Source organism: Myotis myotis, unplaced genomic scaffold, assembly GCF_014108235.1.
Source record: "Myotis myotis isolate mMyoMyo1 unplaced genomic scaffold, mMyoMyo1.p scaffold_m19_p_7, whole genome shotgun sequence".
Classification (NCBI taxonomy): domain Eukaryota; kingdom Metazoa; phylum Chordata; class Mammalia; order Chiroptera; family Vespertilionidae; genus Myotis; species Myotis myotis.
In genome coordinates, this window is record NW_023416379.1 from 52,514,963 (window position 1) to 52,529,616 (window position 14,654).

Consider the following 14,654-nt stretch of genomic DNA (forward strand, 5'->3'; position numbering starts at 1 on the left):
TTACTTTGGATAATATACCTATTGTTGTTATACTTCTGTTAAACCTCTGCTAATATATTGGCAGAGGTTTATGTAAAGATCAGAGGAAGCACTGTAGAAATTTAACCTGTGCCTTTTGGAGAAAGGACGCATTCTTGACATGCTTTTTATTTCTCACTTGCCTCCTTAGGCTAGTAACAGGAGTTCTTCTCATGAACAAGAGCTGGTCTTTAGTTCTTATGTACTGGTTGAGTCAGTCTGCAAAAATCTTCAGACCCTGGCTATGGCAGTGGCTTCTCAGAATGCTGTGTTGTTGGAAGGACCAATAGGATGCGGCAAAACTTCTTTAGTTGAACATTTAGCTGCAATGACAGGTAGAAGGAAGCCCCCTGAGCTTCTCAAAGTTCAGCTTGGAGATCAGACCGACAGTAAGGTAATTAAGAAATGGCAAGTTTTATGGGATTAGCATGCTTATAACTTTGCATTAAAATATTGTTTTTGCTAAGGGACTATGATAATAGTTACTGGTCTTTCAGAACCGATGGGACCAAGCTCTAAAAACACAAATGCTTGCTTATATTTCTACTAGAGGGCCGGTGCACGGATTTGTGCATCAGTGGGGTCCCTCGGGCTGGCCTGAGGGATCGGGCTGAAACCGGCTCTCCGACATCCACCGAGGGGTCCTGGATTGCGAGAGGGCAGTTCTCAGGTGACGCACCCGGAATCGGGCTCCCTCCTGTCTGGTTCTGGGTGTGTCACCTGAGAACTGCAGCTGCCAGGTCACCTCAGCTGCCAGGTCACCGCAGCTTAGCAGCTCCTGCATTGAGCATCTGCCCCCTGGTGGTCAGTGCGCGTCACAGCTACCGTTCAGACGGTCGCTTAGGCTTTTATGTATATACATAGGTAGAAGTTTAATGGAATTAAAGGATATAGCAGTGATACCTCAGATGTGTGATTTGAATAATTATTTTCTTTCTGCAGATGTTGCTGGGAATGTACCGCTGCACAGATGTCCCAGGAGAGTTTGTGTGGCAGCCTGGCACCCTGACACAGGCAGCCACAAAGGGACACTGGATCCTACTGGAGGATATTGACTATGCCCCCTTAGACGTGGTATGTGGCTTCGCTAATTTCCTGTCTTTAAAGAGCATATTTTGTTAGTGATTCTAGGGGATAATTTAAACATAGGCGTTTGATTAGAGAAATGTTGTAAGAGGTCATTCATGGTTACCTACCTAATCTGGTTTGAGGTCTTGGCTTACTTGGCTGGTTTCTTATTTGATAGAAAATTGATAAAATTCTGCTTGTACTGTTTCCTTTAGTAGTATAATGTGACCAATTTCACAAAAGTTTTTTCCCTCCTTCAGTCAAATATGTGGCCAGTTTTAACAGCCTTTCCATGAATCAGCCCAGTAGGAAATATCTTACCTCTGTTTCAGATACACTGAGAACTTTGAGATTCTGCTTCTCAGAGGACAGATGATGTATTAAGAGTGTGCTTGTCTTTGTTCCATTAAGGAAAAGATATTGGATGTATATTATTGGTTTTAAAAAGATCACTTTTCTATGTGTATAAAATTTAGCTATGGAGGCAGTCCATGTTTCCTCTGTAGTCTATAAACTATGACCAAGGAAACAAATAACAGAATAAACAATTCTTACTTTGGACAGTTTTTTCTGAGATTGGTTTTAATTTTCTTTTAACATGAACCTTATAGTTAACTGCATATGGACTTTTCCCTCTTGGATATGAGAATAACATGAAGGAGGGGGGGAGAGAAGGACAGGAGAGGAGGAGGGGAGGGAGAGAGAGTGAGGGAGAGGGAGATATGAAAGGGAAGGAGTATCTATAAATACATGTGTATTATGATGATTTTAGGTAAAGATGTAATGGTATTATTGGCTTAGGCAGAGCCTCAGTTTGATCATCATGTTTTAGAGTCTTAATACTCAGTTTTATAGGGCTGGAACTCATTTTTCTTAATCAGCCAAGGCTGATTGCTACCAATGAGACTTAAAAAATAAAACTGAATTATAAGCTACCAGGCAGGTTAAAAGCATTTGTTGAGACTTTTTTCCCTTTCTAGTGCTCTCTTTCCTGGGCAATTTTTTCAGATATCCGGGTACCTGGAAATCATTAGGATGGTGGATGGTGGAATTAGAGCCCAAGAAGGTAGATGAGTATGAGTGATATTCCATCCATGTCATGATAGAGCCTAGGGATCTATCACTATCCCATTGCTAAGTATATTCTTTGATGACAAAGTCCAGATTCAAGGCCAAATGGATGATTTGTCCTGACCTTTTGGCAGTATCTGATAAACATTAGAAAATTCCTGTACTTTGAGTTGCGTTTTGTGCAGACCATTCCCCTTCTGTTAAATTGTTTTCAGAAGGTGTGTTGTTCAGTTGATTATAGTTAGACATAATTATCATCATAGTGAAGTTGTGCTTACTTTAAAACATACTTGATTTCTTGATTATTATTTTGTTTTCAGAATTTCTCAGCTAATATATATATATATTTTTTTAATATATTTTATTGAGTTTTTACAGAGAGGAAAGGAGAGAGATAGAGAGTTAGAAACATCGATGAGAGAGAAACATCGACCAGCTGCCTCCTGCACACTCCCCACCGGGGATGTGCCCACAACCAAGGCACATGCCCTTGTCCAGAATCGAACCCGGGACCCTTCAGTCCACAGGCCGACGCTCTATCCACTGAGCCAAACCGGTTTCGGCTTCTCAGCTAATATTTTAAGGCAGCTTTTACAGATCTCCTTTAGGATGATTTTTTTTTTTTTTTTTTTAGTTTCAAGTTTTGGCATTATCTTGGAGTTGCCCCTATGCTGTTTTGGGCTTTCCTTTCAGCTCCTGGCGATGTATGAAACAGTGAAAATTATGTCTGATATTTTAGAAACCTCTTCCTTGGCTCTTTGTTATTTGTTCCCCTATAAACTCACATCCCCATATCCGTATATGCAGTCCTCACTTTTCTTGAAAAATTTCTACTTGGATATTCCTTAGCTAGCACAAGTTCAAGTTGTCCAATATGTCTGCTCTTTCTCAAAACAGTTTTTCTGCCACACGGAAGGTTACCAAGCCAGAAGGTTGATGTCTCCCTCTTCTAGTCTCTCACTCAGACTTAACATTTCTCAGACTTTCTATTCTGTTCTCACTTATCCCACTGCCTTAGCCCAGGGCTCTTTCTTTCTTCCTTCCTTTCTTACCTAACTGCTGTCCTTTCACCTCTTTCACTCCAAGCTAACTCTTTAGTTATCTTCCATAATGTTGCACAGTTGGTTATCTAAAAAAAAAAAAAATGTAATTTCCCTCCCTGCCCGCAGGCTAAAATCCTTTAAATAACTTTCATGAAAAAACTCAAATTCCTTAGCTCAACACAGGAGGCCCTTTTTCATCTGTCTTTAAGCCTTGTATTTTTCTACTACTTTGTATGCACATTCTGCCCTAACCATAACATAGTCCTCTCATGCCATACCGAGGCATATACATTTTTATCCATTTGAATATTTTGCCTGGAGTATATGTGCCATTTCACTCCCACCGAACCTGGCTAATACCGGCTCATACTTTAAGACTTGGTGAATGTCATTACCTCTGGGATGGCTTCACTTCTGATTTACAGCCACTCTTTTCACATGTCACTTTGTACATCTCTGGGTTCACACTGGTCATGTTGTGTGATGCTTTGCATAGCTATCTCTCATTAGCTGCTAGGCCAGGGGTGGGCAAACTTTTTGACTTGAGGGCCACAATGGGTTCTTAAACTGGACCGGAGGGCCGGAACAAAAGCATGGATGGAGTGTTTGTGTGAATTAATATAAATGCAAAGTAAACATCATTACGTAAAAGGGTACGGTCTTTTTTTTTTTAGTTTTATTCATTTCAAACGGGCCTGATCCGGCCCTCGGGCTGTAGTTTGCCCATGGCTGTGCTAGGCTGTGAAGCCTCAGTCATGTCTGGATTTTGAGGGTATTGCTTGCTTCTGGTCCATATAGGCACTCAGGGAATGTTGAAAGAATAACTTGTTCTTCTGGAGTGGGGTGGCTCAGCCTTTCCCACCTGCCTTTTGATCCTAGTTCATACTATGAGAGCTGGGGTTTCTTTTATGAATCTGTTTATTATTTGGAGAAGGGTGGTTTTTTTTTTTGTTACTTTTGTCTTAATAGCTTTATCAGTGGAGTTTTGTGATTTAGGTTTCCGTACTGATCCCTCTCTTGGAGAACGGAGAGCTCTTGATTCCTGGCCGAGGTGACTGTCTAAAAGTGGCTCCTGGATTTCAGTTCTTTGCAACCAGGAGGTATGTCGCATTTCCACTGTGGAACCTCTTCCTCAAAAGTCTGTACACTAGAGCTGCGCCCAGAAGTCCTGGAATAGAGTTCTCTGGGTGACTTTAAGTAAGGTTAGTTGGAACTGATGGCAGCCAACCTTCTCATTCCTGACTACTTATATGTTTTTGTTGATTTTAGAGAGAGAGGATGGGGGAGAGAGAGAAGCATTGATGTGAGAGAGAAATAGATCCATTACCTCCTGTACACTCCCCAACCAGGGATCAATCCAACAACCTTGATATGTGCCTTGACCGGGAATCGACTCTGCAGCCTTTCGGTTGTCCTGGACAGTGCTCCAGCAAACTGAGCCCCCGGCCAGTCTTCATTCCTTATGACTTTGACTTTTGTTAATCCTTACTGAAGGATATTTTTTCCATTGATTTTTTTTACAGTGAGCGGAAGGGAAGGAGGGAGGAGGGGAGAGATAGAGGGGAACATTGATGTTAGAGCAGCGGTTCTCAACCTGTGGGTCGCGACCCCTTTGGGGGTCGAACGACCCTTTCACAGGGGTCACCTAAGACCATTGGAAAACATATAATTACATATTGTTTTTGTGATTAATCACTATGCTTTAATTATGTTCAATTTGTAACAATGAAATTAGGGGTCACCATAACATGAGGAACTGTATTAAAGGGTTGCGGCCGTAGGAAGGTTGAGAACCACTGTGTCAGACATATCCATTGGGTGCCTCCTGCATGTGCCCCGACTGGGGTTGGGGATCGAAACTGCAATACAAGTACATGCCCATGACTGGGAACCAAATCTGCAACTCTTTGGTGCGAGGGCTGGCACTCTAATCATTGCTCCATGCTGGCTAGAGCCCGTATAACTTTTAATGGAGATAATTAATTTAGAAAATAAGGGTGTGTTTTTAAAAAGAACTGTCTTCATGTTTTCAAAAATTATCAGAGGCAAGATTGTTATCAGGTAGCCCTGGGTTTGAGTTCTGAAGGTGATACTTTGTACCTGTGTGTACCTTGTTCTTTTCTGGTTATAATGGGGCTAATAATACCTACTTTACAATTTAGTGTAAGCTGTAAAGATTAAGTGAAATGACTTGCATTAAAAACCTTTCACAGCCCTAGCTGGTTTGGCTCAGTGGATAGAGTGTTGGCCTGCGGACTGAAGGGTCCCAGGTTTGATTCCAGTCAAGGGCACATGCCCCTGTTGCAGGCTCAATCCCCAGTGGGGGGTGTGTGGGAGGCAGCCAATCAGTGATTCTCTGTCATCATTGATGTTTCTATCTTTCTCTCCCTCTCCCTTTCTCTCTGACATCAATAAAAAATATATTGAAAAAAAAAAACCACCTAAAAACCTTTCACATAGTAAGTGCCCAACTAATGGCTCGCCATGATGATGGTTATAATGACGTACAGATTTTAAGCAGTTAAAAAACTTAATTGACTATAAGCATCAACATAGGAATAAAACCAAAGCAAACTTTGTATGTGTTCTTGTCTACAGTGTATAACAACACAAAGGCAACAGCTTATTTCCTGCTGCTAGTCTATATCTGTATAGGTCTTAAAATTCCCAAGAGTGGAACTAATGTCACATTATATTTAGTGATTATATTAGTGTTTATTATACCTCAGTGGAGTATTCACTCCCAGATGGAATGTGGCACTAACCTAACAGTTCTCAAGAAACACCTTGCTAGGCCCTGCTGATTTTAATAGACCCTGGTTTTATTTACGGGGATAGTAAAGTTCTCTCCTATTAGGTACATTTCCCGGAAAGTCCTGGGACATCAGCTGTGGGGTCTGTCATTTATAGTCGTAGTTGAGTGAGCCAGGGGCATTATTCTCCTTCTCTTCCTTATGTGTTAGGAATAAAGAAGGGCATGATCCCCTCAAGACAGTTGTAAGGATTAAATCAAATGGCTTTGGTGTATGTGGCTTGCCCAGAGTATATGCTTCATGAATATTCCTCCGGACATTTTAAATGATTTGGGTATATAGCTTTTGGTAACTAGCAGTGAACTTGAATGCTGTAGGTCTTTTCTTTCCTGAAATTATGTCTTAAGGAAGAGAAATATGTTGTTGAGATTAAATCACCTAATAGAATCATTTGCAGTGACTTGAAAATAACTTGGTTAAAGCTCTATTACTTCCCTGAAGGAAAAGAGTCAAATTTGGGTCTGTTGACAGCCTTTCATTTGTTAGCTGCCCTAGAAGTCCAACATAGCTCCAAAAGGGATGTGAGTTTTATTTGTATCTGAGATAATGTCTAGCAAGGGATAACCAGGGTTTTAATTCAAGATTAAAATTGGGAGTTTTTTGTGACTTTTTTTATTTTGAAATACAGACTTTTGAGCTGTGGAGGGAACTGGTATCGACCACTAAGTAGTCATGCTACTCTGCTAGACAAACATTGGACCAAAATTCACCTGGATAACATGGATAAGACAGAACTGAATGAGGTATGTGGTTATTAGAAAGTATTGATGCTTTTCTTTTTTGCTTTTTATTATTAAAAGTTCCAGACTTACATGTAAATAGAGGAAATAATATAATGAATCCCCAAAATACTCATCAACCTAATTTGCTAACAGTTAATGTGCTAACATTTTTGTGTATTAAATTCATCTAATACTTTTTATTTGGTAATATATTTAAAAGCATCATTTGTTGTAGGGCTATGTCATAATGCAGCACTTTCTTTTGCAATTGTAGACGTTTAAGATGTTTAATTTTCAGACTTAAATTCCAGTTTATTCTATAAAGGAGAGGACTAAAGTTCATATTTAGGTGTGATTTATTGGGGCTTAAGAGGATGAGAACATTTGACAACTATTCTTTTCTTAGTTTTGGTGTATGTACTTTAAATTCAAGCTGAAGCTTATTATTTTTTTTCTGTCATGCATTGCAGTGAGTCACCCTGCTCATAGGAAGCACAACAGGAGCATTCACCTCCTCACTTCCATGGCATATGTCATATTTAGACAGTTGACTTTGAGAAGCTCACTTGTCATTTCTAGGCATTTGGACTTGCTAATAAATCCCAATAACACTCTCCTGAATAAATGGTTAGTGGTAAAACCCTTGTGAGCATTACTTAGGAAATGAAATAATTTCTTCAAGGAACTGTATTTCTGTTGCTGCCAACCACAGTAGTCTTATGCTCAGAAAGATTTTTTTTTTTTTACTTATTGCCAAAAAAATCAAATTATACTTTAAAAAATGAGCTATTTATGTAGTGCTTTTCTCATACGTGGTGCATGCCAGGAACTCACCTCTAGCAGTTTCTCAAATGTTGTCTCCCCTACACCTTGCATGTGTCCAGATGTCTTATTTCACAGCCACTGCTGACCTCTGCCAGGTGCATCTCCTGCCCCATGAAACTTTCCTGCATCTCCCCAGCAGGGCTGACCTTTGTGTTGTAAGCTTGATTTGCTTGTATATCTGCTTCTTATGCCAGATGGAGTTACTTAAGGGTGGGCTCCATTCCATATTTGTTTGTTGTCCTTTCCCTGGAACAGTGCCTGATATAAAGTAGGTACTTAATAAATGCTTATCAAAGGAATGAATCTCTAAGATGCACATCATTTGATAATAGAGCCATATCATGTCAGATTAGTTTATTAAATGATACTATGTTTAAATTTTTTATTTGTGATAACGAAGAACAGATATTTTTGGCTAAGGTAGAAAATGACTGGTTAGTGGATACATATAAATCTTTTTTTTTTTTTTAATATATTTTATTGATTGTTTACAGAGAGGAAAGGAGAGAGATAGAGAGTTAGAAACATCGATGAGAGAGAAACATCGATCAGCTGCCTCCTGCACATCTCCTACTGGGGATGTGCCCGCAACCCAGGTACATGCCCTTGACCGGAATCGAACCTGGGACCTTTCAGTCCGCAGGCCGACGCTCTATCCACTGAGCCAAACCGGTTTTGGCATATAAATCTTTTTTAATTCAGAATTTTTTCCCAAATAGCTGAGATTTTACTAAAGTGTTAAACTTGACAAGAATTTTTTCCAAGTAAAAATAGCTTTTTTTCACCCTGATCATAAATGTACATAGTTATATAATGAAATTACCACTCAGTAATAAAAAGGAATGAACTTCTGATACATGTAGTAATGTCTGGATGAATCTCAAAAACAACTTGAGTAAGAGAACCTGCACTACACATGAATCCTGTATGAGTCCATAAAAATGACATACTTAAAACCATGGAACCAGATTTGGTGATTCCCAGAGCAGGGGGTGGGGGAAGGGATTGATTATAAAAGGGGTGCGAGGGAACTTTTTATTTTAGGGGTGAAATAGTTTGACCAAGGTCATAAATGTATAACGAATTTTATAGGTGTTCCCTTCATACACAAACTGTATATTCTATATTTGAAAGGTCCACGAGTGTAACCGTTAAATTGCATTTATTTATTTTATTATTCTCTTGTCCTTATTTAATTTTTAAACCATCTGAAGTATGTTTTCAGCATATTTGTTATAAAATCCTCCAATAAAACTAGATATGAAGAAATAAAATCTGAGCTACCACTTAGAGACGATTTAATATATACAAATTTAAATATACCAATTTTATATACAAATTAGAACCACAATATTCTTTTCAAGCTTATCTAAATATTTTGGATGGTAATATTACTAATATGTACGTAATATTTCTCTTCTCAAATAGATTTGATTGAACAATTTTATATCATAAAACCTTGGAATCAGTATTATGAGCACCAAGTATTATATTGCAGAAAACTCTCAGTTATCGAAGTTGAACAGGATGAGATCTTTTCAAACTTTATTGTTTGCTTTTTAAAGATCAGCTGCTTTTGCCCTAACTGGTTTGGCTCAGTGGATAGAGCGTCGGCCTGCGGACTCAAGGGTCCCAGGTTTGATTCCGGCCAAGGGCATGTACCTTGCTTGCGGGCACATACCCAGTGGGGAGTGTGCAGGAGGCAGCTGATCGATGTTTCTAACTCTCTATCCCTCTCCCTTCCTCTCTGTAAAAAATCAATAAAATATATATTTTTTTTAAAAAAAAGATCAGCTGCTTTTGATCAGTACTTAACACCAGCTCCTTTTACTGTGATTTGCTTTTAAAAGGTTATTTTCTCTTTCCAATTGACTGCTTATAATTTGCTTTTGGCTGAGAAATGAATCATACTTGAATTGTATTTACAGTGAGTAAGTAAATAGTACTTGCAAGATTCTTTAGTGAATAAATTATTGGGAGTTGGGTGTATATGTTGCTTTAGAGCAGTGGCTCTCAACTTGTGGGTCGCGACCACTTTGGCGGTCGAATGACCCTTTCACAGGGGTCGTCTAAGACCATCCTGCATATCAGATATTTACATTATGATTCATAACAGTAGCAACATTACAGTTATGAAGTAGCAACGAAAATAATTTTATGGTTGGGTCACAACATGAGGAACTGTATTTAAAGGGCCAGAAGGTTGAGAACCACTGCTTTAGAGACTTTTTTTCCTATCTGGCTTCTATATCCTAAGCTCTGGTGAGATTGCCAGACAACTGAGTTCTGGGTAGAAAAAAAATTAGTCTTTGAGAGGGAAGGGCCTGTGGGTAAGGGGGAAGTTCTTATACCTTGGTAAAGATGACAAATTTCATAGAGCTATACATTTTTTTAAAAAAAATATGTTTTTATTGATTTTAGAGAGGTAGGGAGAGGGAGAGAGAGATAGAAACATCAATGATGAGGGAGAATCATTGATTGGCTGCCTCCTGCATGCCCCACACTGGAGATCGAGCCCGCAAGCCAGGCATGTGCCCTTGACCGGAATCGAACCTGGGACCCTTTTTTTTTTTTAAAGGCAGAAGCCAGATTATTATTATTTTTTATTTTTTTTATTTTTTTATATTTTATTGATTTTTTACAGAGAGGAAGGGAGAGAGATAGAGAGTTAGAAACATCGATGAGAGAGGAACATCGATCAGCTGCCTCCTGCACATCTCCTACTGGGGATGTGCCCGCAACCCAGGTACATGCCCTTGACCGGAATCGAACCTGGGACCTTTCAGTCCGCAGGCCGACGCTCTATCCACTGAGCCAAACCGGTTTCGGCGAACCTGGGACCCTTTAGTCCGCAGGCCGATGCTCTATCCACCGAGCCAAACCAGCTGGGGCAAGCTATACATTTTTTGGTTGACTAGTGTCCAGAGCAGTTTACATGTGTTTTTAAAAAATCACTGTGTCTACTGCTAAATTTTCTTTGCCTTTTTCTCCTTCTGTCAGGTTCTTCAGAACAGATACCCCAGCCTGTTGGCAGTAACTGACCACCTGCTTGGCATTTACACCCAGCTTACTGGAGAGAAACACCACTCTCAGAGTGGTAGTTCTGTTGGATGTGAACAGGTACCTAAGGAAGTTTCGGAAGACAGAACAGAAAACAAAAGACTAAGCCTTGAGGGAAGAGAATTGTCTCTAAGGTACTGGACTAAACACTTTTTGAGTTGATGTTTTAAAAACTGCTTCCCTCAAAAGTTCTTAGCAGCTAGAACTATGCTTACAAGAGGTCAGGTTTGAAATTAGACTTCTGGGCTGCTTCATGGCGTCAGATCCTTTTTTCAGGTCTAGTTACTTGTTAGGAAGACTTGTCATGTTATTTTCGCTTTGAAAAATAACTTTTACAGCAGAGTGGGGAATAGTTACTGATAATTCTTTTCACTGGATAGCCTTTGTGACACTTGTGGTCTTAAATAAGACCCTTGTATTTTGCTGTACATGCTGAGTTATGTACCTTTTCTCTCTATTCTCCATGGCTGACTTGCCCTTTGAGAAGTGAGAATTAGAAATGGGCAACTCCCGCAGTTTCCTCTGAGAGTTGCTCCTCTTCTGCTACTTGTGTGGCTGGATGGGGGAGAAATGAGCGATAGGTCACTTGCTGGTAGGGTAGGGACTGGGACCACTCACTTATTCCTTCCTCCGACACTGTTTATCTTCACATTGCCTGAAGAAAGGAGGTGTTGTTACTAGGTGTCCCAGACTTAAGTGGACCAAATAAACTGATGCCTTTGATGTCTTTAGTCTATGGTTTTTTATTTCTTGATTTTTTTTTAAAGGGATCTTCTGAATTGGTGTAATAGGATTGCCCATAGCTTTCATACTCTGTGTCCATCAGGATCATTACATATTTTTCATGAGGTAAGTTACAGTGTTCTTGTTTTCTCTATGTTCTATCAGGCTGTTGATTTCCATTGTTATTTTCTGTGTCTTGACTGCTATCAGAGTTTTTCTTTTGTGTGGTTATTGTTATTATCCTTAGCTAGTTAAAACTGAACTAATGTTGCCTTAAGACTAATTGAGCATATAAATGTTTTGTGGTTCAAATAAGTATAGTTTGAGATAGAATAAAACAGGCACTGAAATTAAAGGTAAAATGAAAAAAAAATCTCACAGTGATGATAATGTTATAAAGTATAAAGTGTTTCTAAGATGTTTAATATTTATTCTTATATGTAATTTCTTAGTCTATATGTTAGATTTGTAGGGTTGTAGGGCCTTTAATTTTAGTCCAGAGAAATTTATGTGGAGGTTGCAAAGTATAACCTTGTATGCTGGGCTTGGGAAAAAATGTTATGGGTGGGAAGGAACACATTTCCTATAGAATAGAGCCCTTTTGAATTATAACTCTGCCATATTCAATAAGAACACAGATTTGTTTCCTCCTGCTTAAGAATAAAAGTAGTTATATTTTTTCTTAAGATGTCCAATTTTTTTTTTTTTTAATATATTTTATTGATTTTTTTACAGAGAGAAAGGGAGAGAGATAGAGAGTTAGAAACATCGATGGGAGAGAAACATCGATCAGCTGCCTCCTGCACATCTCCCACTGGGAATGTGCCTGCAACCCAGGTACATGCCCTTGACCGGAATCGAACCCGGGACCTCTCCGTCCGCAGGCCGACGCTCTATCCACTGAGCCAAACCGGTTTCGGCAGATGTCCAATTTTGATTATAAAGTGCTCTGGTTTCTGTCAGTTGGGACTGAGGAGAGAATAGTGACCCAGCTTGGTTTGCAGTATCTCTTTGTGTTGGTAAAGTTACTTTTGAGTAGAAAGAAACCTCATTTGGAGTGTATATTTAAGCTCAGCCTAACCCTGACATGCAGTGTGCCAGTCTTTTAATCTCGTTCTTCTCCAGCGAACTCTTTCCATTCTCCGACATTTCTTATGTGTGTTATAGGTAACCGTGTTTTGTATTTTTAAAATAAAAGTGTAACGTTGGTAAGAGTGCTTTTATCTTCTTTAGTTCTGCAAGTGTTTGGGGCCAGCCACACTGTTACGTACTAGCTATAAATTCAGGGTTCCCACAACCTCTCAGGTTCAGTAATGGACTCAGAACTCATAGAAAGCACAATTCAGTGCAGGTTACAGTTTTAATATGAAAGATGTAACTTAGGAACAAAGATACATAGGGCAAGGTCTTACAGGTCCCAGGTACAGGGGCTTCTGTTCTTGTGGAGTCAGGGTATGCCATCTTCTGGTACATCACTATGTCTACCAATGAGGAAGCTCTCCAAGCTTTGGATGTCCAGTATTTTGTTTAGGTCTCATTATGTCACTAGAGGCCCAGTGCACGAAATTCATGCACTGGTGTGTGTGTGTGTATCCGTCCGTGTGTCCCTCAGCCCGGTCTGCACTCTCTTGCAATCCGGGACCCCTCGGGGGATGTCCCACTGCTGCTGGCTCCTAACTGCTCGCCTGCCTACCTGCCTGATCACCCCTAATCACTCACCTGCCTGCCTGATTGCCCCTAACCACTCTGCCTTCCTGCCTGATCGCCCCTAACCATTCACCTGCCTGCCTGATCGCCCCTAACCGCTCACCTGCCTACGTGCCTGATCACCCCTAAACGCCTCTGCCTCGGGCCCCGCCGCTGCGGCTTCATCCAGAAGGTCGATCGGCTGTCTGGTCTAATTAACATATCATGCTTTTATTATTATAGATTAGCTATGTGATTGAGCTCAGTCTCTAGCCCCTCTACCCTCTGCAGAGCTTGGGGGTAGAGGTGAAAGTTTCAACCCTCCAATCAGACATTGGCCTTATTGGCCTGGCCAGCTTTACCTTTAAACTATCTAAGGGCCTCATCCAGAGAATAAACTCTTGTATGGTTCAGAGGGTCTAGTAGAGAACAAAAGGTACTCCTTATTCCTGGTCATTCCAAGGGTTATTGAAGCTCTGTGCCAGGAATTAGGGACAAAGACCAGATACATTCTCTCCTATTTAAATGCTTGTGTGATGTTTATTGATATAATATACTTGATGGTGGCAGAACCAGATATAGTAAGTCCTCACTTAATGTCGTTGATAGGTTTTTGGAAATGGCAATTTAAAGCAAAACGACAGATAATGAAACCAGTTTTATCATAGACTAAGAGTTAAGTTTGTGCAACATACTTCCGGTCACAAACTTCTAAATAAAGATCTCAAACACTTTTAATATTAAACATTCAAGTAAATGAGCTATACATACATGTAAGAGGATTTATAAGCAAGATAATTATTTTCCAACCCACTTATTTTAGTTCAGGGTCATGGGTGGCTTCTCTCAGCAGCTCTGGGTGCAAGACAGGACCTGACGCTGGACAGGACATCCTTCAGGATAGGGTGCATTCACACACACTCACTCAGGCTCAACTTACTAACATGCACATTTTTGGGATGTGGGAGAAAACCCACACGGACATGGGTCAAACCACACAGACAGTAGCCCCAGCCAGAATTGATTATTTTTTTCACATCAACATCATAATGAAATAATGTTGAACAAAATGATACTACCTGAGGATTTGTTATCTATTCTTCATTTTGCCACACTCATAGTATCCTTTCTCTTGTCATATTATTGGTCTTCTCTCTTGTAAATATGTTTAACAAAGTGCTTGAGGTATTAAAATTCAACTTTTTTGGGAGTAGAATCCATTTTTGGTGGTGATATGTACTTTTTATTGTATTACATCAGAAGATACATACCTGGTTGGCCTATAAGTAGTTGCTAAGGTTGAGGACTGAGTTAAAGTAAGGCAATGGATTCCTTTATTGCCTACCAGGAGTTTTCCTTTATAGCTAGAGAGTAATGTTTTGGTACTGCTTCCACTGTCTGAGAATAAGCTTCCCTGTGGACCATACACCTGATGATGAACATTATTGCTATTTTTACCTGAATGAGTTTCTTTTATTTTCTTTTGTTTCCCTCCCCTAATTAACCAGTACAATGATAGTAAAGCCTTCACTTTTGTGTCCTGCTTCTATAATGGCAAGGTCCTGTGTCTAGCATTGGTGTCTTATTTGGACTCTTCTTAGATTTGCAGAAATGTTCCTGCTGGA

General features: G+C 39.9%; 1 protein-coding gene across 8 annotated transcripts in view; it reads left to right on the top strand.

Moving 5' to 3' along the window:
* MDN1 (midasin AAA ATPase 1) overlaps positions 1–14,654 on the top strand; it is a 152,763-nt gene that overhangs the window by 13,584 nt on the left and 124,525 nt on the right. For all 8 annotated transcript variants that reach the window (XM_036317718.1, XM_036317719.1, XM_036317711.1 and 5 more), the window contains exons 6-11: positions 170–412; positions 961–1,092; positions 4,197–4,300; positions 6,642–6,756; positions 10,561–10,754; positions 11,388–11,469. In XM_036317718.1, the coding sequence (XP_036173611.1) occupies positions 170–412; positions 961–1,092; positions 4,197–4,300; positions 6,642–6,756; positions 10,561–10,754; positions 11,388–11,469 (870 nt within the window). The remainder of the gene's footprint in view (positions 1–169; positions 413–960; positions 1,093–4,196; positions 4,301–6,641; positions 6,757–10,560; positions 10,755–11,387; positions 11,470–14,654) is intronic.